At 40.6% G+C, this 23321-nt stretch overlaps 1 protein-coding gene across 7 annotated transcripts in view; it reads right to left on the reverse strand.

Annotated features, from left to right (window-relative positions):
• Positions 1–23321, reverse strand: part of LOC129730287 (uncharacterized) — a 34421-nt gene that overhangs the window by 6607 nt on the left and 4493 nt on the right. The window contains exons 1-2 of one of the 7 annotated variants that reach the window (XM_055689489.1): positions 7005–7174; positions 5742–6083 (exon numbers count right to left, since the gene is read on the reverse strand). In XM_055689489.1, the coding sequence (XP_055545464.1) occupies positions 5742–5809 (68 nt within the window). In that variant the 5' untranslated portion in view covers positions 5810–6083; positions 7005–7174. The other 6 variants (XM_055689493.1, XM_055689490.1, XM_055689494.1 and 3 more) reach the window with 6 other exon arrangements.

Below are 23321 nucleotides of genomic sequence, written 5' to 3' on the forward strand. Positions count from 1 at the left end.
TTCAAGGATCAATTAGGAGCTGTACACGACTCGACCCTGGATGGAATTGCAGCACTAGACTCTCCGCTACTCAGCCCCTAGTTCAGGAGTTGCCATTTCCTGGGAGGGAGCATAACTGAGTGTTTGCAATACGGATAACCTGCCAAATGCGATCTTGGACTACAATTTTGTTGAGCAGAGTAATCAAATACACTCCAATTACAGTATTTATTCAACGTATTACAGCACAGCACAGCGCCTAACGACTTAATTCTGCACTCTTGAATGTTGTTCATGGAAGCTTCAATCAATTGGTCATTAAACACTTTTGAACCTATGAAATCTCCAGTCTCCCATCTTTATACAAATATCATAATGTCTGAGCTGGTACATACTTTCCGCGCGAGCTCCACTATGGGCTATACTGCCTATAATCGCATATCAGTCCCATCTGGAAAAGCATCGAGTTGAGAAAACAGCGCTTAAAGATATTTTTCTTGTTTTGCGTATTTCACCTGTTTGAGGTGGGTTATTCTAATTTTTTCGTTATAATGTAATGAAATAGACCTCAATCATAACTTCTTCAAAAACTGCCTTTTCCGTGAAAATTACAATGAAAAATAAGAAAGAGACTGATATGCGATTATTTAGGCCATCAAGTAGCAAAATAATCGCATACCAGTCTCACTTTCAACCGGTCGGTGTAGGATTAGTCATATTTTTCTTAAGTTTCGACGGAAAAAAACGGCGATGAGAAGAGGTACAAGCTGTTTTTAGCTAAGCAACTAAAAACGATTTTTTCTAAGTTCTGACAATTTCAACTTGAATGATCATTAGAAGTGAGCAGATCATGCACAGGAAATTACTCCTTACATATAGCATCTTTTCTCAAGGCTATTACCCCTCTGATTGACAAAACCAATAACCTTTCGGGGACGAACTTTCAGAAAAAGCTGCAGTTTCAATGTCTACTTAAAATTGACTTTAGTGTGGAATTTATTTAAATAACCTTGGATTTATTAATTATTTGATCATTTTTTTTAATGTGAAAAGCTTGCAAAACAGCACCAAGTATTTATTATATGGATTGAAGAAAAAAACATGGCCATACTCAGGAAAAACATTGGGACGATTATTTTTAAGATGTGACAATTTGACCTCACATTATTTTCTGACTTTTTTGAATAAAACATACTTTTTTATTTACTTAATCGATAGTAGAGCAAGAAATAGATAGTATCTGATATTTAACTCAAAAACGATGAAAATCCATATGGGACTGGTATGCAAATATAGGCAGTATACTCCACTTAGCTGGCGGAAAGTCAAGGTGATTTTCATATCGAAGGCAGGAAGAAAAGTCAAAACACTACCTAAGACCTTCAGGCCAATAAGCCTCACATCTACACTCCTGAAGTTAATGGAGGAAATTGCAGATAGCCATTTCCGCAATGAGTGCCTCAAGGGCTCGCTACTACATAACAATCAGGACGCTTACCAACCTGATAAATCGACAAAAACTGCTCTTCATGGCATAGTGACTCTTATCGAAATGTCGCTGAAGTATTGAGAGACGGTGCTATGCGCTTGTCTTGAGATTGAAGGCGCTTTTGACAATATATTCTATACTTTGATCAATACAGTTCTCCTGAGGAAGACACTACAATGAGCTGAATTCAGAATATGCTCTCGAGCAGAGCAATCACAGTTACATTGGAAGATGCTTCAACCACCGTCTCAGCGACGAAAGGTTGTCCACAAGGGGGAGCCCTCTCCCTCCTACTTTGGTCGCTGGTGGTTGATGCACTATTAAGCAAGCTAACCCAGCTTGGCTATGAGATTGTTGGCTATGCCAGCGGTTCTCAACCTGTGGTACGCGTACCCCTAGGGGTACGCGAGAGCCTTCAGGGGGTACGCGGAAGAAAAATCAGTAATGGCGGACAAAGCAGTTTTCCTTCATAATGCTTCATTTGTTGTTTAAGCTTGCTCTTTAAACATAACTGTAGCAATCAAACAAAACAAAGTTCAATTTGAGACCAGAACTAGCATATCACAACATGATCGACCACTACTCTCTCTCAGTCTGGGAGAACATTCCAAATCCAGGGGGTACAATTGATTTCAAAAATTTCACCAAGGGGTACGCAGACGAAAAAAGGTTGAGAACCGCTGGGCTATGCCAATGATGTAGACCTCATAATTCGCGGATAATGTGACGAAACAATTGAGACTTTATCCTGAGTTGGTGCGCTCAAGAGGGGCTGAAAATAAATCCAGCTAAAACAGTTATTGTACCCTTTACGAAACCCTCCTCCTTCACTGAATGAATGTTTACTGAGCTTCTGTAAAGAAGTTGAATACCTGGGTCATGGACAGTATGCTGAATTGGACAGCCCAAATTGACTTCGCAGTTAAAAAAGCTACAACGGCCATTTGGGCTTGCAGCATCACGGTGCTCCCACAGACCGTTATTATAAAATAAAATGCACCTGATCTGAGTAAACCTGAGTACACCATTCGATTCGTTATGACGTCCAGAATCTCTGGTCAAAATTTCAAAATCGTACGGTACATTTTTAAATAATGCCCTTTTGAAGGTCGTAAAGTACAAAAAAGTGATATAAAAACGACGAAATACTTATTGTAAAGCACGTTTTCAAAAACCATTTCATGAAATAACTTCCAAAATAGTTTCTACACATTCCAAGGGGTATATTTCAAGACATGAACAATTGGTGAAAAGTATTTATTTGAAAATCCCACAGTGCACAGTGGTCTTAATTCTAAAAATCGTGATCACCTAGATTTGACTGTGAAAAATTGATTTTATGTACTCAATGTCTTCAGCAAGATTGTTTCATAGAACAAGGCCTTACTTTTGGCGTTTTTAGTTTTTCGATCAATCCGCCTAACAGTTAGATAAAAAAATATTTTTTCTAATTTTCAATATACCAGATAGCTTCCTTCAGCAAAGTTGTGGAAAATTTTAAAAGATAAACAATTGCTGAATACTACGATGTCCCATCTGTACGTTGGACACTACGAAATAGAGTTTTTCGTAGAACACTTCTCTTTAAAATCAGTTTTTGATGGTCCTGCCCTTCCATCAAGCATCATGCTATAATTCTCGGTGGTGTCGGTGTACACGGAAGTTATTACCGGAAACTGCCCTGCTCTTTACCTCCTAAAGAACATCAGTATTGTTTCATACGATAACTGCCGTTTCTGCAACCTTGCAGATGAAACATCAACTCAGCTGCTTTGTCAGTGTGAAGGTCTTGTGTTTGCCAGGTATTACTTCTTCGGACGTTACCTTCTAACTCCATATCAGGTATAAAGTTTCAATCCCAATCCTGGAACAATCTCATGAATTTTGACATGCATACTGTCGAGGTTTTTATAAAACATGCTTGTAGTCATATAGGGCCCAATAGAAACCAGCTCGAGAACAACTCGGCAGATGGAGCCAGAATGGAATAGAGTCAACTCCTAAAGTGATTTCATGAGTTTTGATACCATTATTGCTTGGTTTTATTGCTAATTGCTAAAGTTTGTCTGGAAACTTGAACATGGTCCAGGAGATCCGAATTCACGGGAACCATATGAAAACCAACAGCTTGTTATATCCCATATGCTTAATATAGACAAATTTTCCAATCTTTTGACGGGTCAAGATCCAATATCGTTCATGAATTCAAAGTTATTTTGGTGGGTACAGGGGTAACCTGCCGAACATATAAGGGGTAAAATGTTCCAAGAGGACTGTCCATTGAAAGTTTTACGATTCACAATTTTCAAAAAATGCAAATAATATTCTGCTTCATAAACTACCAAAACATGCTTCGAAATCTTTCTACTGCCATCAGCATTAAAAAACGTGATGTTAGGTATGAGATTGCAAGAACATCTTCGGAGTAAAGCCAATATTTTCTAGAAGAGGTCCCCACAGATGATTTCTGCTCGCTTGGAGCAGGCCATAACAGATTAAGCTTAGCTGATCTCAACATGTGCATGTTCAAGCATTCAAAATTCTCGTGTTGGCATCTGGTAAGAAATATAGTCTATAAAAAGTAATGAGAGAAATTTTGATTTTTCTTAGTAACTTCCTAATAGTCTATACTGCCTATAATCGCATACCAGTCCCATATGGATTTTCATCGGTTTTGATTTAAATATCAGATTCCGTCTATTTCTTGCTTGCTATCGGTTAAGGAAATAAAAAAGTATGTTTTGTTTGAAAAAGTCAGAGAAAAATGTGATGTCAAATTGTCCCATCTTGAAAATAATCGCATATCAGTCCCACCAAATTTTTTTCCTGAGTATGGCCATATTTTTTTTTCTCCAATCCATATAACAAATATTTGGCGTTGTTTTTCAAGCTTTTTATTGCTAAAAAATCATCACAAAATTAAATAATGCAAGGTTGTTTCAAATAAATTCCACACAAAAGTTGATTTTAAGCAGACACTGAAACTGCAGCTTTTTCTGAAAGTTCGTTCCCGAAAGGTTATTGGTTTCGTCAACCAGAGGCCTTGAGTAGTGCTGCTTTCTGTAAAGGGTTAATTTCCTGTGGATGATCTGCTCACTTCAAATGATCATTCAAGTTGGAATTGTCAGAACTCAGAAGAAATCGTTTTTAGTTGCTTAGCTAAAAACAGGTCGCACCTCTTTTCATCGCTGTCGTCTTCCGTGAAGTCACTGTTGTAATAAAATTGGAAACTTCTCTTTCTCAATACCACCTTTGCAAGATGCTAAATGCACGGGCTATTGCAGAATAGTTCTATTCCACACGTATTGCGAAACACTGAAGACGTAAGAAATGAAATTGTTCTGTAGCATATCCAAGACTTCAACCTTATATTTTGCTTTCTCTAAGACGGCTTTAAAGTAGGGGTTAGTGATGTGTGAACGTCTCCGCCATTCTCCATGCAGCATAGAAGCTATCTACGACCATAAACGTCTGCCCATATCCAAAATACTCGAGAAAAATATGACTACTCCTACACCAAGCGTTCGAAAGTGAGACCGGTTTGCGATTATTTTGCTAATCAATGGCCTAAATAATCGAATATCAGTCTCCGCCTTATTTCTCATTGTAATTTTCACGAAAAAGGCAATTCTTTGATGAAGAAGTTATGATTAAGGTCTATTTTATTACATTATGTCGAAAAAATGAGAATGACCCACCCCAAACAGGTGAATTACCCAAAACATGAAAAATATCTTTAAGCGCTGTTTTCTCAACTTGATGATTTTCCAGATGGGACTGGTATGCGATTATAGGCAGTATAGGTTACTAAAAATGCCAGAAAAAAACCAAATGATGAAACAACTGTAATGCATTTTATCATCAATGGAAATAAAATCAACTTCCCACTTCCGTGACTCACTATTAAAGTGCAATGACGTTGAATATAAGCAGTCAATATATAGGTTCTACAAGGTCAATAAAGCAAACTAAATTCGAAAATAAAAAGCGTAATTGAACTCTCGTCAATTATTCATTGGATAAGAATATTTTTTATTTTCAGAGGTCATATTCCGAAAAGATTTGTGATTGATTCCACACTCGTACTGATTTGGTTTTATTCCGGAATTCGAGAATCCCGGGATATGGGCCTGGTTTGATCGTTTATGTTCATAAAAATAAATGAAAAATGTGTACAAATACCTTTCATTCACGGACAAAAACTTCTACCCCGTAAACTAGCGCAATCATGAACGCTTGACGACGGTAGAATGGTTTCTATTACTCAACTTACCCGAAAATAGGTGAACTATTGGCATTCTTCTGCAGATAAGTGAGCAGGCTTTTTAATGGTTTCAACATAGTTCGGGTGTCGATGGGTGGCACTTGTAACAATATTCCGTTCTATTGGGCACTCGCTAAGCACGACTACAGCAACGCGTGACGATGTTGTATATCGATATGAAACCTTGTTTTTAGTAACCCAAAAAGGGTGATTGTTGGTTTTGTTGTTGTTGTTGTTGTTTCGAAGCTGTGTTGACATTGTTGCACACATCATGCGTTTGTGGCCATGACCTGCCGGCAACCGTGTCTGTTGGGGGAATTTACGGGCTATCTCGTTCTGGTGGACGCTTGTCTGCACAGAATAAAGAAAACAGAAAAGATCAAAGAATTAGATCGATGGATAAGAGTTTTTATTGAATATCGGGAATTCAAAAATAATCTGGAATGATTCACTGTCTGCTGCAGCGAACAAATCGATCATTATTAAAATTAATATTTTCACTGCGTCCATACTGACACTTATCATCCTACGGAATTGTTGGTATTTTGCTGCTCGTTGCGAGCAAACTTAATACATATTTCAATGCTCAGCCGTTCCTCCTGCCTGAGAGACGGGATGAACTAACCGGAGATTATCGCAAAAGACTGTTATCACTGTCTCCTGATGGCTTGCACACTGGTAATCGCGACCGAGAGACGCGGATCCTCGACAGCGCGCAATTTTTCAAATTAGAAAAAAAAACAGCGCGATGGTAGGACACGCGATTTTTGTGCTGCAGGTGCCAATGATTAATGCACTGCTGAGTGAGGAGAGCACTTTTTTTCGATCACCTTCCGAAAGACACCCGAAAGTCTAGCGTACTGCTGCAGTGGAGATCAAAACTGTTTCTTTTTTTTGCGATTGAATTTTTCAGACTGCTCGAGCAAGTATTGTATTCTCGGGTGAAACATCTCACACCATGTCAGTACCTACCAAGTGTTAGCTTTCAGTGCGTTGGTATAAGTGTGCGCTTGGTCTCGTACGTAGTACTCGAATGATTTGCTCTAGTGATAAGGTAAGCTGCCCGTTTTGACTCTTGTGCTATATTTAACTGGCCAAAAACCGCTGATCCATTAAACCACTATGCGGCTAAGTTAACAAAGTGGTAAAAATCAATATAAACTTTTTTAACTGCAACCAGCCAACTAACAAAAAATAGGTTCCGCACCTTATATTTCTCAGGCGCAGCAGTATCTACTACTAAATAGTGCTCATCAGTCAAGCTGAATTCACCTTTGCTTTGCTGCTCTGTGAAGCAATGCTGCCGTTGGTACTTCGCGAAATACAACACATCTGGCGACGGCGGCAGCAACAACGAACCGACTGGCTACTACACAGACAAAACCTTCGAGAAGCTAGACTAGGGGATCCACTCGCACTCGCACCGTTGAGCATTCCAAGCTCCACATTCTCTGTCCGTGACGCTCTCGCTACTGGTGTGCCAAAAGGGGGGCGAACAGAGTACTGCAAGTTTAAAATTACTCTCTTACTCTCGAAAATGCTCGCTCACCCCGCTCGCCACATGGAAATAAAAGGTGCCAGGGTGTAAGTTACAAAAGATTTTCCGGAAAATGATACAATGAGAATAATAGTTTGAAAGACTAGGATTGGACGCTATTCTTTCAAATTTTCTCAAAGAATCAAAAATAATTATGAGAGTTTTAATTAGCTACCGGACGTAAGATGGTATTTAGGCATCTAGACATAGAATATTTGACCCTGCAACTCGAGTCCAGACCTGTATAATGAATCGTTAAAACATACTACAATTCAAGCGTTGGGTGTTTGCAGTCCAGCATTTTAATTTGCAACCGATTTTATTGATCTTTAGTTGCGACAGAGAGACCCTAATGGTGATGGATAGATGTTTGGAAAATTCGACTTAATCGAACGTCTACCGAGCAGCTTAATGAAAAGTTGAAATGAACCAAACCAAGAAAAGCGCTTAAAAATCACATTACTTCAGAACATGACTGCCAACAAAAGAGTTAAGACTTTTGAGTTTTTCATGTTTTATTTGGAGTGTTGGGCCGTTTTTTCATTGATTCTCATCTTAGTTCGTAGGTGAAAATAAAACTGCTCTAGAGTCTTTTCCGAAAGTATCAAGCAGGAATGATTAAGCATATTTTATAAACAAAGTTTTTATTTACACGGATTTCAGAATTTGCGATTTTCTGGCGGATTTTGAAATTTACAAGATTTTTAGGCGAATTTCGGAACGCATCTTTTTACACACTACGTATCCTCAGCGTAAAAAGCGACTTTTCTGTAACATGGAAGAGCAATATTTTTTTATTCTTTAAAAGTGCTACGGCAAAAAAAAATTAAAATGAAAACTTGAAAAAAAAAAAAACAATCCCTAGGATAAATATATTCGATGCGTCGTTTTTGCGTAATGAGGTCCTTCATGGTGTAGTGTAGTTTTGGCCTGTGAGCTGACATCCTGAAAAGAGTGATTGACATAGCTTCGGTCCTCACAAGCTCCAATCTCACGACTCCACGTGTCACATCATTCCAATAGACTGCCAGCTAATGCGTAATCTGACCAATGTTGTCAATCCATCAATAGCTAAGTGAGAAAGTTCGACGCGATCATTAGCGCGGTTAAGAACATGCTTCGCCAACCTGAGTGTCTGTTCACCAAGATGGTGCGGCTCAAAACAGCGTCTGATCGTCATATTAAGAGCGGCCGATCAGCAGCGTGTTGGTGTTAGTGTGGGACTCTAAACAGAGCTGACACGATGGTCCCCCGGCGAGACATGGAGTTAGTACAAGTCTTACAAGCCAGCCGTAAAAATCATCAGTGAAGGAAGCAAACAATGTGATACGAACCGGAACAATCGGCATAGACAAAGACAGCGAAAACGGGCTAACGATTGGAAACTCAGATCAGGAGCCTTAAATTTTTGGGAAGTATCCGCATTCTTTCCATCTTATTGAGAGTCCACAAGTTAGACATCGTAGCGCTGCAGAATGTATGCTGGAAGGAAGTATCGACACAAACAAACAGACGTACCACTCCATACAAAATTTTAAATAACATGTGGTTCCGATCAACTTGTGCGACACCTACTGAACATATTTCGTCAAAGATAACTTTCAGTATTTCTAGCAACCACACCCCTTATTTGCTGTTTCTGGCAGCATGGCGTGCGGCAACTGTCAACTGAATTGAAAGGAAAAAGCGTATCAATGCCACCACCGCTACTTACCGTCTCGCTGCCTAGTCACCACATTGGCGTCTTCCGCCTGAGGATCCCTAGGAATCCGCTGGCTGAATCGCAATTTAATATAGGTGCCAAGGTGGGGATATAACAATCGGAGTCTTACTTACCCTACCAAACAGTCCCAAGCCGTGGTGTGGCCTTTGCTGTACGTAAGTCGTCTCCATTCCACTCGGTCCATGGCTGCAGTTCGCCAGCTCTGCAGTCTGCGTAGAGTCCGCAGGTCGTCTTCCACCTGATCGATCCACCTTGCCCGCTGTGCACCTCTCCGTCTCGTCCCTGACGGATTGGTTTCAAGAACCATCTTTACCGGGCTGTCGTCTGACATCCTTACAACATGCCCAGCCCACCGCAACCTGCCTATCTTAGCGGTGTGAACGATAGATGGCTCCCCAAGCAGCTCCTGCAGTTCGTGGTTCATTCGCCTTCTCCACACTCCGTTTTCCATCTGCAGTCCACCGAAGATGGTACGCAACACCTTCCGCTCGAAGACCGCAAGGGCGGGTTGGTCCTCCACAAGCATAGTCCATGTCTCATGCCCGTAGAGGACTACCGGTATGATCAGCGTCTTGTAGATGGTTAACTTGGTGCGGCGACGAATTCTACTCGATCGGAGCGTCCTCCGGAGACCAAATTATGCACGATTTCCTGCCATAATGCGCCGTTGAATTTCTCTGCTGGTATCGTTGTCGGCAGTTACCAGTGAGCTCAGATACACGAACTCATCAACCACCTCGATTTCATCACCACCAATTTGAACTCGAGGTGGGAGGTTAGCACTGTCCTCTCGTGAACCCCTTCCTTTCATGTACTTCGTCTTCGATGCATTGATGACCAGTCCAATCCTTTTGGCTTCAGCCTTTAGTCCGATGTACGTATCCGCCATCTTCACAAAGGTCCGAGCCACAATGTCAATATCGTCGGCGAAACCAAACAGTTGAACCGACTTTTGGAATATCGTGCCACTCGTGTTAATCCCCGCTCTTCTAATGACACCTTCCAGGGCAATGTTAAACAGTAGGCACGAGAGACCATCACCTTGCCTTAGACCTCGTCGGGTTTCGAAGGGGCTCGAGAGTGCCCCCGAAACTCTAACTACACACATCACTCGATCCATCGTCGCTTTGACCAACCGCGTCAGTTTGTCCGGAAATCCGTAGTCGTGCATAATTTGCCATAGCTTGTCCCGATCGATTGTGTCGTACGCCGATTTAAAATCGATGAACAAATGATGTGTGGGCACGTTATATTCGCGGCATTTCTGCATAACCTGCCGAACCGCGCATATCTGATCCGTGGTGGCGCGGGCACCCATAAATCCCGCCTGGTAGTGCACCACGAACTGCTTCGCAAATGGTGATAGTCGACGGCAAAGTATTTGGGAGAGTACCTTGTAGGCGGCGTTCAACAGAGTGATTGCCCGGTAATTGCAGCACTCCAGTTTGGCGCCCTTTTTGTAGATGGGACACACAATACCCTCCATCCACTCCTCCGGTACTCGTTCTTCCTCCCAAACCTTGACAATGACCCAGTGCACGGCTCTAGCCAGTGTTTCTCCACCGTAAAAACAACAATCGGAGTCGGTCTATTCATTAAGCTTCTCTAAGGCTTGAAAATGACAATTGTCGCTGCTGTTGCGCAAGAAGTGAAAGTGCTCATCATTTGCTGTATGAATGCCTAGCAGTATTCACCAAACAGCGCAAATTTTAGATAAGGGATTTCTAGAACCTTGGGAAATATGGGCTAGTTTTTCAAACAATGTTTTAAATTTTAATCGTTACAGAATACCACATTGGGACAATGCCTTCAATCACGATAGTGACTATCAAAACATATAGTAGTTGTCTATACAAGAAAAGGAGGACACATCACAATAAATCGCAGTTGTATAATGTCCCCAACAAGGAAAAGAAAAGCTCCTCGAAAACCAGCAATTTTCTCTCGCTGCTAGCTATCCTCCTTCTTAGTCTGTGGGAAGCTGGAGCACCTAACACCAGGAGTCACTGACACACAGTTCTGTCACATCTGTGTAGAAGATACGCTTGATACCATGCTCCAACGATTTTGAGAAATCGAGAATCTCGATGACGATAAAGCTCCTACTCCGGATGAACCATTCTACGAAGAACACTTCCAATCCACCGTCTTTCGTGACAATACGGGCCGCTACATCGTTTGTTTGCCGCTCAAGGAAGACAAGTTGGAAATGCTTGGTGATTCGTATGTTGCCGCTCTTTGAAAGTTACAACACGCGGTTCATCACCAATGAACATCTCCATAAAAGTTATTCTGAGTTCATGGAGAAGTACAAGAGGTTGGGTCATATGGAGTTCAGTCCCGTTGCATTGCGTAACCCACGGTTTCTCCTCAACCACCATGCTATCCAGTGTCCAGAGAGTACGACCGCCAAAATACGAGTAATATCGGATCAATAAGAATTCAGCCAGCTCTGTTTGCTACTATCATCAACTTTAGATGCGAAAAACATGCTCGTCACAACCAATCCACAAGTATCAGCTGAAATCCGTCACTTCGCTCGCCTTCTTAATCAATTAGCTACTGACGAAGGACATCGCTTTCGGTTGGTCGTGCCAGTGATATGGAAAGGCACCTACATAGAAAACATTCTCTCCGGACATGAGGACCATGACGCGATGGTCGAAACTTGCAAGCAGCTGATGGAGATGATGAAGTCCGCTGGTTTCGTACTTCACAAATGGGCTTCGAACTGCAAGACATTACTCAGCCACGTCCCAGAAGAACTCTGGGAGACGTCGGCAGAACTAAAGCTCGATCGTTCGCAAGCAGTTAAAGCACATATGTCGTGGGACTCTGAGCTTGCAAAAGCAGCAGCAGTATGGTGGAAGAAGTTGCGTGCAGACATTAAGGAACTTATCACGCTGCAGGTTCCAAGAAGGGTCCCGTAGTACAAGGATACGGAACGCCAGTACTTAGTGCACTGCTTCTGCGATGCATTGCAGAATGGATACAGATGCTGCGTATACATTTTATCAGCGGTTGAATCTAGCCAGCTCCATTCGCACCTGTTCACGTCGAAATTTTGCATCGATCCTCTTCGTGGACAGCCAATTCCACGCTAGGAGTTTCAAAGAATGCTTTTAGGCTAAAGTGCATCCTACGGCACTAATTTTCGCCTCCTCCTCCGAACGCATTCAGTCTTCTACGATTTTAATTCAAAGTACAGCTTAAACTCGACCTCTTTTATTGGTTCGCCATAGACTTCTACAGGGTGAGGAATAATTATCCGTGTTTTTTATTTCAGTGTATATCTAAGATTTGACAGATGTTGAAATGAGCTTACCTATGAAATTTTTAACCTTGGCTATGCGTAAACAAAACCAACGAAAATCGAAGATTCTGTTGAAAGAACGCCATCGCACAATTTTATTCACCGATGAAAAAATTTTCACTATGGAGCAATTTCATAACCACCAAAATGACCGTCAGCTTTTGCCTAAAAGCTCTTCTAAGCGTATGAACGTATCACATCATCCAGTGTCGGTGATGGTTTGGACGGGAATTACGGCTACCGGTAAAACCCTCTTAATATTCATTGAAAAGGGTGTAAAAATCAATCAATTCGTTTACCAAAAGTTTTTAACCGACACAGTGGCACCTTGGGCACGTGTCTTTTTCGGTAAAACTAAATGGACGATACAACAAGATTGGGCTAACCGAAGCCTGGGATGCCATATCTGTGGAAGAACTATCGTCCATCGCCGATCATTTCCTTAAATAATTGAAGGCTTGCATTGAAGCCAAGGGTGGACATTTCGAGTCCGTGACGTAAATATTACAAACCATGCTAATGTATCTACATTTTGTATAAATATGTTGTTGTTTCATATTGAAAGAATAAAGTTATGACTAAAATATTGAACACGGATTATTTTCCCTCACCCTGTAGAATACTCTCAGGTCGCTTTTCACGCGATTTTTTATGCAGATTCCGGAATTTACGCTGTATTTTTTTTTTTTACGCGGATTCCGGTATTTATGCATTTTTTTACGCAGGTTCCGGAATTTAGGCGTTTTTTTCGCGGATTTCGGAATTTACGCGGTTTTTTACACGGTATCCGGAATTTACGCGGTTTCTTTTTACGCGGCACGTGTCCCCGCGGGAAAAGCGATTTTAGCGTATGTCGTCCGCAAAGCCGACAATCACCACTCCGGGAGGGAACTTTAGTTTCAACACACCGTCATACACTGCCGGTCTGGAGCGAAAGAAGAGCGGCTCTGACATCCTTTTCTTGCTGATTGTCAGTCACAGCAGCAACTTCTTGAGGATTTTGGTGTGTGAAATGAACTTCATTTTGGAGCTCGCCTCCTGCATGGGTTATTTTCTATAGTTATTTTTTATAGTTTTATTTACGAAGTGCCCTGCCAGTCGTTGCTATTCAGGCTGCGCTAGGTCTTATCGTCAATCATCACGTCGCGATTCGTCTGAAAAATTGACTTGACCATCATATTCAATCGCTGTCGCTTCGTCATCACCTGCAGCTCCGAGTCCAGTAGATGGGACCGCCGCTTCCTGTAATGTAGGTCTATGTTCGCTAGGTACTTTTATTGCAAAGGTTATACGAGAAGGGCGACAAGTTTTAATATGAGAACTATCGAGCGTTCACGGTTCTCAACGCATTCTACCAGATCATCTTTCGACGTCTCTTGCCGCTAGCAGTAAGGTATGTGGGAAGTGATCAAGGCGATCCTCCAAAAGGGTTGCGAATATAAAGCCCTCACGTAAAACCGATTCATCTACTTCAAGGCCGCTATTGACTGTGTAGAGCTATGGCAAATCATGGACGAAAATGGTTCCCCTGCGGAACAAACAAGACTGATTGAGGCCACGATAGGTGCTGTACAAAAATGTGTAGGTAGCATAACCTCCGCAGTGTGTATATTCGGCCGAGCCGACGACATAGAAGTAGGAGTTATTTCATGCGAAATTACCTTTTTTTCATTTGTCATTTCCCTACCACCAAGCATGTTTTCGCTACCGTTTTCAATCTAGCCTGTGTTCCTAGAACGGTACTTATCTCACGGTTCCCCTCGATAAATCCGTAACAACGGAAAATTTCGTAATGTCTCCTACTGTCCCGGAAACTATGATAAATTTGTGATCTTTTGAAAAAGGTTCGATCAAATTCGGTTTAGATCTGGCGGAATGGCAGGTAAAAGAATTTTCATTTCTTCGGCACTTGAGGGGTCAGGTACGCAAGTGTTAATAGCGATGTTATTCTATGATATCAGTTCTTTATGTTAGATCATGATTCTAATATGGCTTGGTCAAAAATATCAATAAAAAATAATATAAAATAATATTTTGCAACGATGTGTTTTATTCTAGCAGTGTGTCCGTCATAACTGTAGAGAGTAGAATTGCAATTTTTACGGAAAATATACATTGTGAAATTTTGGTTACCTTAACAGGAAGACCTCAATGAATATCAAAATTTCAGTATTTCAAAAAAAAAAACTTTCGAACCAAACAAAAAGCGTAGACTGAAATCTTATCTACAATTTTACTTAAGTTGGTACTTTCAATCGACTACCGTTTTCAAAGAACTGTTTCATTGAATATGAAGTAGATATGTATAAGTAGGTGGTAAGGTAACCGCACTTATTTTAATCTGATAGAGGTTTTCAGTAAAAAAAACCAAAAAGTATAATCCAAACGAACATAAACTGGAACAAGTTTGTTCAAGAAACCAGACATAATTTTGTATACTTGGATATACTACCAATTCAAAGGCCACTAATTCTCCCGTGAGTGGCTGCCTCCACAAGAGAAAAGTCTACGGTGAAAGACGAGAGCGAATACTACCTACCATAAACCTCCTCCGTTGTCTACTACCTCTAGACAAATCGTTAAAATGTTGAGCCGCGTGATAAGCGCGGCAACGCTACCGCGATGACGACATTCGAATCGAAGCGTGTTGATAATTTTATTTCTTTTTTTGTTCGTAACGCAAAAGTGATAATACTGAAAGCTGAACTTGGTGGCAACATGAAGTTGAAACGCGAAATGATTCACACGATATCGAGCGCGCAGGAACGCTGGTTAAGAAGCTCTGAGCTCTGAAAAATTCCATGGTTCATAACTCATTCACTGCAGAACATCGAAACCTTGCCTTGCATGTCTGCTCGCTTGTATAGGAGAACTGTGCAGAGGCTGGTAATGAATAATGGTTGAATATAGTGCGATGGTGTTTGTCTTTACGTTGCTAGGGCAGATTATGTAGTAGAACTGTTAATGCGTTTTGAACACAGATGTATCAAATGTGGTGAGACATTTTATTCGAAGTCGACCAATCGGAATACTACGTATGAGCACATGAACATGAGAATACGTGATATTCATGATGCCGAAATTCTGGTCATTGTTTGTCCGCCAGTTGCACGCTTAGAGCACGCTGTGGCTAGGTTCCACTGTGTTACTCGAGTAACGTTTTATGCTGTAGAGCCGTTTGTCGAACAGCAAATACAGTGGCAATCTCTCATTTTTGCTGATGGTGTGTATATCAGCAATACTGGGTTAGTACGAATAGAATGAAACAAGCCCGGGTAGATTGTTTTCAGTGAATGAAATTTTTCGTTTCCTCCACCGTCGCAGTAGTAAATAAACGAGGTAAGTTGAGATGTCTTCTGTTACCGAAGTCTTCTCGACTTACTATAAGTGCATTTGCTGTGAGTTGTATTACAAAAGATATTTGGGGACCACTAAAACCTTCATGAAAAATCTTTTTGAACGATTTTCTGAACGGCTGATTTGCTTTAGCGAGATATTTTTTGTGTTTAAAGTAATAAGTCATATATTTATCGGAAATTGTAGTGTGTAGTTCCCAAAAAAGAGCTCGAACTTCAAACCGAAATCAAAATGTTCTTTATTCGATTTCTGAACTGAAAAATATTAATCACAGCTAGTTTGGAAATGAACATAACAATATTTCAGATTGTAATCTATTCATTTTTGCTCATGAGATGAAGTTTTCTAATTTTGCTGTCATTTAATCATCGTTACCTAGACCGATTTCAATTTGTTTTTTTTTGCAAAAGGTCAGAAACTAGCACTAGTATTTGACTGATTGTAATTCCCTGCTTAATCGTCAGTATTACAATAATGGAATGGGATAATCATTGTTGAAAAGTATGTTTTTTGAACTTTATCAAACTTCACTCAGTTCTCCAAACTCAACGTAATTTACCCTTAATTCAGTTTTGTCTGAGTTAGAGAAGTTTTTGGGAAATATGTAAAATTGCGTGCAAGGGAAAACTCTGACAGGTACGTGAATTTTGCAGAAGTTTTATTTTAAGACACGTTAAGGCGAAACGGTATTGAATACACAAATGGCCGACTTCGAACCACCACTTCGAATTTTCAAAGGCACAAGACTCGGTTTTAGTTAATGCGTCACCTGGAAAAACGCTATTTTATGTTTGCTGCAGCAGTGTAATGAAAATGACTGCAAGACAATGACAGCATATTTTCAACTGATCCAGCTCTCATTGTATTGCACAGCTCTCTCTGCTCCCCACACGTTCGGTAAACAGTCCGACAGCAACTGACGATAGCACACATGCAACTCCATACGGGCTGTTATTTTCCATCTCCTTATGTCTGTTGGTATTTCCAAGCTGTCGCAAATGACAGCCTATAATCTTCCGATATCCTTCAACACGAATCCGAGCGAGGTGTCAGGTGATTATGATTCACGACAGTAAGGCCGATGAAAGAATGAAAGAGAGATGGAGCGAAGCACGTTTTTTTCTCACGTGAGGAACAATATTAACGATGGAAACGGTTTGCTTTGTATTCAATATGCCACCGACCTGTGAAAAAGGAAAAACGAAAAAATGCAAGTCGATGACAGCCGCAGCCGATCAGCAGGCTGTCAACAGCAACAGTACATCCTCAAAATGAGCAAACTAGGCTGTCATGTCCGGACAAACAAAATACATGCGCAAGAATGAGCTGTCGTACGCAACACAAGACAGTTTCTTTGCCTTGTGTAAGCTGTAGCTGTATGTGAGCTCTCATTAATAGCTCATGCATGAGGCTGTTAGAGTGAAAAGAGAGAAAAGTCATCAGAATAGTGTCGCTCTTCAGTCATTTTCCTAAGCTCGTCTGCAGTGAAGCAAAAATAAAATAGCATTTTCACAGGGAACGCATTACCCGTTGTGGTTTCAACTCCGTTTTACCTTAACATTACCTAGTATTGTAAGATCAGTATCTTTTGATCGGTATTTTTACCACAAATTTTTAGTTTATCAAGTTCACCCCAATAATCAATTTCACCCCATTTCACGGTAGCAAACTCAGTCACGAATAATTTGGTATAAAATTTAAATTCTAGGATCTTTTTTGTATCGAATCAATCTGTTGGTATTTTGTTGAGTTATGTTGGAAAATCGAAGCGGGAAATTAGAGTGCGTACATCACAGCTCCGATTCACCTGTTTTTAGCATCAATTGGTAAGATTTTTTTTCACGATTGGACTTTCGAAAAGTCTATGCAAACAATTAACAGCAGTGCTGTTTGCTGCATGATTTATTTCGTTGACAATGGTGAAAACTTTCTTATTAGCGAATAGCAGTTGGCGAATTCCGCAACATGAAACACCTTACAGTGCTGTGATTATCCAGAAGGTTTTTCTTTGGAAGGATCCACTGTGAACTGTGTAATTTGTAAATAGTTCAGTTGGTCTGGCGTACGATGCTGACCTTTCAAGCCAGTTGTTGTAGGTTCGAGTCTCGTTCGGAAGAGACTGTTAGTATCAGTAGGATCGTAATTTAATTCACTTGTCATTTCATGCTTCTATAGAGTGATTAACGAAATCAGGAACCGTACCGTGCTTGCCATGTGTAACGACAGGGAGGGGAACCTAATTACCGATGAGTCACAGATAGCCAGGCGTCGGAAACAAGACTTATAAGTGATGTTGAACGCTGAGGAAGGCGGGAGATCGTCGAGGAAAACAGGAGAGAAATAAGAGATGATGAAAAAGCTGTCAATCCATCCGCCAACTTTGGAGTAGATGAAAAAGGCTTGCAGAGCTGAAGAACTACAAAACCGCTGGAAGGAATGGCTCACCGGCGAAACTATTCCAAAACGGAAGCTAGCGGCTCTTAAGTTCAATTCATCACACTATCTTCAAGGTATGTTATGGAGCAGGGGTTCCCAAATCTTGTGCTCGGCGGAGCAGTTTGCCAAACCAAAATATGCGGCGGTGCACCGGCATATTTCAATCAATGAGCAAGTTGAGACAAATTGTGATAACTGTAAATAATGGTCCCGCTGCGATCTGTCAGCTCTAGTGAGAACGTCTCTATCTCAACCTCCTCGGGGTGCTAACTAGGATACAAGTACCATTAGTGAAGATCCGGTCCCAACCCCGGTGGAAATCTTGGCCCTATGTTAACTAAAGAAAGTTTCGATAATCGTCTGTTCTCCCAGATTGGGCGGCGCATAAATGCGTCTGAATCGAAGTCGATTACTGAGCAATGGGTTGCGGTAAAAGATGTCCTATATCAAATTCCATCACGGGAAAAATGCTATAGAAAATTACCCATTAGGTATTTTGTCTTGAGAGTTCGGGTAGAAGTAGTTTGGAGTGTACATGTTGTTTACACTGCATTTTGATTTCATCAGTTCAGTTGTTCGAAAATTGAATAAAATGCCGTTGCCCGAAAAGCAACGTCGTGAATTGATTTTGCGCAAGCACCTTGAAAATTGTCAACGCTCTAATCGGGACATCGTAAAACAACTCAAAATGTGCAGGTTTGTCTGCAAAACGCAGATTTTTAGAGTCCGTGTGCAAATATTTGCAGTTTTTTCATAGTTTCTGCAGATTTTTGTCAGAGTCTCCCTATATTCGCGCAGATTGTTTTTAAAATGTGAGCAGAATTTTGCCTGCGCGAGCGTAATTTTTTTGATTCACGGATAGATTTTTTTTCACATTTGAAGCAAAATTTTCCGGTTTTTCGAGCAGATGCAGACTCTGCAACTCGGAATCGTGCAGTGATCTGTGAGTCGTGTGGTTAAATGTTACTATGAAACTCTGAGCAATGAGCATGGATGGAGCAATGCGGTCCCCAGAATGGATGTTCTTTTAGTGATCAGGATCACAAGCGTGTTGTAGAAGCGTTTACGCGGAACCTCAATGCTTCGGGCAGGGATGTGGCCAAAAAGTTAAAACTGTCCAAGTCTTTTGTTCAGAGAGCCAAGGACCGGGAGGGACTGCATTCGTACAAAATGCAGAAGGCTCCGTATCGTGAAGAACAGCAAAGTCCCGAGCCCGGAAACTGTCTACCCAGTTGCTGACGAAGTCTTATTGTCTCGTCATGGATGGTGAGACTTACGTCAAGGCGGACTTCCGGCAACTTACGGGGCTACTGTTTTCACTGTCTAGCACAAATTTGATGTTCCGGAGGAAGTAAGGAAGCAAAAACTTTTAAAGTTTGCCAAGAAAGGCCTAATTCGGTAAGCGATCTGCTCATGTGGCAAAAGGGATGCACCATTCGTGACTACCGGGACCGTAAACGAGGAGATCTAGCACAAGGAGTGTCTACAGAAGCGTCTGTTTCCTCTGTTGAAGCAACACGAGGGACCTACGGTCTTCTGGCCGGATTTAGCTTCGTGCCACTATTCAAATCATGCCCTGGACTGGTACGATGCCAACAGGGTTATTTTCGTACAAAAGGAGATGAACCCGGAACTAGGGCCTATCGAAAAACACTGGGCTATTATTAAGCAGTCACTACGAAAGCACCCCAAGGAAGTCAAATCTGAGCAGGACATGAAGAAAAAGTGGATTTCCGTACAGAAAAAGCTGCAATCAGATGTTGTTCAAAACCTAATGTGGAGTGGAGTTATGCGTAAGGTGTGAGCGTGCGGTTATGGCATTGAAATTATATTGAAAAAATGTGCCGAAAGGTTTGTAATGGGTTTTATTTTATTGTCTGAAATGTCCGTTGTTTGAAAAGGATCGGTCAACTAGGTAATTTTCTACAGTGTTTTTTTTGGTGATGCAATTTGATGTGAGACACTTCAGTTATATCCAAGACGGCGGTTCTGTTGCGAGACTAGGCATCGATGCCCTAGTAAGGCAGTCTGTCGGAAGTACCCTACTGTGAACAATTCAGAAGTACACAAAAGTCGCTCTTTACGCGGGGGATACGTGCCGCGTAAAAAAAACCGCGTAAAAAAACCGCATAAATCCGCGTAAAAAACGCGTAAATTCCGGAATCCGCGTAAAAAACCCGCGTAAATTCTGCAATCCTAGTGAAGAAAAACCGAAATCCGCGAAAATAAACCGCGTAAATTCCGAAATCCGTGTAAAAAAACCGCGTAAATTCCAGAATCCGCGTAAAAAAACTGCGTAAAAGCGATCTTAGTATACATACGACTATAGCTATCGAAACAGACGAACGAAAAGAGACAATGATTTGAAGCTCGGTACTTGAAACGCCAAAGCTATACCTACTCGAACTTGTACGCGTGGGCATCGTAACCAGATAACTGTGAATAGTGCAGGTTAAAGTGGCAGTCATCCAGGAAGAGCATCGCCGAAGACGGGTAAGCATGGGTTCCGAGCGGTAGATCTTATCGCGGGAACGACTTTCAAATACCTCGTACCAGTAATGAGAATTGCATGGGGTTGGTAAACATCGCCGCAGCTAGAAGTAAGGCAGTCGATTTCGAATTTTTCAAGGTCGGAAATGAACAGCTTTTGCGTTGCGTCAAATGGAAACTTTAACAGAAGGTGATTGGATTTAAAAAAATATTTCGCCGAGTGAAAGATATGGTAATTGACAGAAAAAAAATGGCGGTTGGTTTTTATTTTTATTGAAAACGCCGCGGGGCACTTGTAAATGCTTCGCGGAGCATCAAGTTTTGGAATCCTGGAGAGAGGATTGGCTGGAAGGACTCACATGCTCTATTTCAGTATGAGTAGGGACATAGACTTGACTGTACCAACTATCGAGACCTAACCCTTCTGAATCCCACATACAAAATTTTCTGCCCCATCCAGTTCTTTGTAGGAAGGACCAGATGTCCACCTTGCGACAGACCCTCGCCAAGTTTCGAGAACACAGCTGGCAGACACATCATCTATTTATGAACTCCAAGGCAGCGTACGATGCAGTGAATCACCACGAGCTGTGGCAAATTATACTTGAACACGTGCAACTCTTGACAACTGCAGGGTTGTTACAGAAACCCTTATTTTGAATCCGCAAAATCCGCGCCACGGTTTTGAAGATCCGCGCCGTGAAAACTAAATCCGCACCGAAGAAAAAATAATAAAAACCTATGATTCAACATGGTAAAATTAATACCATCTTCAAAATTTCATGCTGATATGTATAACTTGTTTGTATTTAGCTCAAAGCGTAGGACAGTTGACTTACTGCGGCCATGTTTAGGAATGATGCTGACCAAAAATGTTGTTTGGAAATTCTTATATACAAATGTAAAATGCCCGTAGTACTGATTTTTTCTCTAGCGATTTTTTTCTCGTTGAAAAGAGTATGATTATGATGAGTAAAATTCCTGTGAGACATAAGTTAGACATAAAAAGTGAGAATGACGAGATTTGAGAAATGTGGGTTGAGAGGTTCGATAAATACTTAAGACATTAAAGTGATAGATAACCATTTAATCCCGTATATTGTCGGAAACAGTCAATAAGTAGTTAATAATTTTCGCGAGTTGCAAACCATACTAAAAGTTGCAAAAAATCTTGTTGAAAATATGTCAAAAGGACGACATAGGTTTTACCTAGAAAATAAAAAAAAACCGGTTATTAAAACGATTAAGTCTATGTAACCCACGTGTAATTGTAATTGAGTTACCACAAAAGATCAAAATAATGGTCGCATTGGTCCAAATCTTACAAAAAAAAACCCACGTGTAGCGCTAATCTCGAAAAATTAGAAGCAATCAAAAAAGTAGAAGAATCCCTCAACTCGATTTCAAGTCTAACATCCAATTTTAATCTGTAGAAACATGGAATAGACTCAAGTAAGAGTTTTTTAATGCAAGGTGACCACTCAAAATCAATTTCGATTTCCCGCTTTTTTCCCGGTTTTCCCGATGAAAGGCTTTATTTTTAAAAATAATGCGAATAATCATTATACCTGTTTATTTATATCCTTGCGAGAATAGTGTTATTAAAACTATGAAAAATATTTCTCCTTCAAAATTTTTTTCTTCCTTTAACTGTTTATAGACTTTAGCAAGTACCTTCATGGAGACTTCCTGCACAATTTTCGCCCTTTTTAGTTAAAAATCGTTGACAATCTTCCTTCTGCTTTTTCTCTCTGTCAACCTGCTCTTGAATGCCAATGGAATGTATGGAAAAAATTAAATATCGATCGTTTTACATTAGAGCTTAAAAGTTTTGTCTTCTCATGAAAAATTTGTTCTCAAGCGAACTTCGGGAAAAAGAGCCTCAAAGTGACCAATGAAGAAATTCACATGGAACTGTTCAAATTATTTTTTTTTATGGTAAATGTGTTGGAAATTCATAAAACGTTGAGATCTGTCATCTCGAAACATTTTTTTGAAATGATTGAGAAATTCTCTTATGGCCCATAAAAAAAATTCAACCGACACTCTGAATAAGAAAATTTGAAAGGAATATTATTCAAAACAATCGGTGTAAAACGCGGCTTTTCCTGGAAATCCGCTGACAAACCACGGAAATTCCGAAATCCGCATTAAAAAAAAGCGTGAAAAACCAAACCAAAAACTGCGTAAAAATCAATTTTAATTCATTTTTAAACGGAAGCATGACAGTTTTTCAGGAATTCGATAGATTTGAGCTCCATCCAAAGAATTATGTTATTAGTGAAGCCCCAGTAGAATCATTTCGGGAAGGACCATTTTGGGGGCACGTAAGGGTGTTTTATTGTCGAGTACATAGAGGTTACGATAAAATTCTCAATTATTTATTTTTCTCAATATTTTTAAATAGAAATTCAGACAACTTTCTCAAAGTTATTCCTTGACGACTTTTTTTCTCTTGTCATTATTCAGATATATCGATTTTCAAAAAAAAACTTCAGTCCTTTTTAAATGTAAGTCTAGATAAATTTAAAAAAAAATTGTATATGCAAAGCTGCTCAGCCTAGTAAAGTCTACATACTAGGATGCCGACCAAAATGGTAATTTAAAGAAACCCTATATAAAATTTTCACCGGACCGAAAAAACACCTAGTGAAAAATCGAAAAAGCGGTTGAAGTTTGGCCGTTAAAAATCCAATAATTCACCCAAGGGGGGTTGGCTGCATAAAATTTCGG

The sequence above is a fragment of the Wyeomyia smithii genome, chromosome 3 (genome assembly GCF_029784165.1).
Source record: "Wyeomyia smithii strain HCP4-BCI-WySm-NY-G18 chromosome 3, ASM2978416v1, whole genome shotgun sequence".
Taxonomy (NCBI): Eukaryota; Metazoa; Arthropoda; class Insecta; order Diptera; family Culicidae; genus Wyeomyia; species Wyeomyia smithii.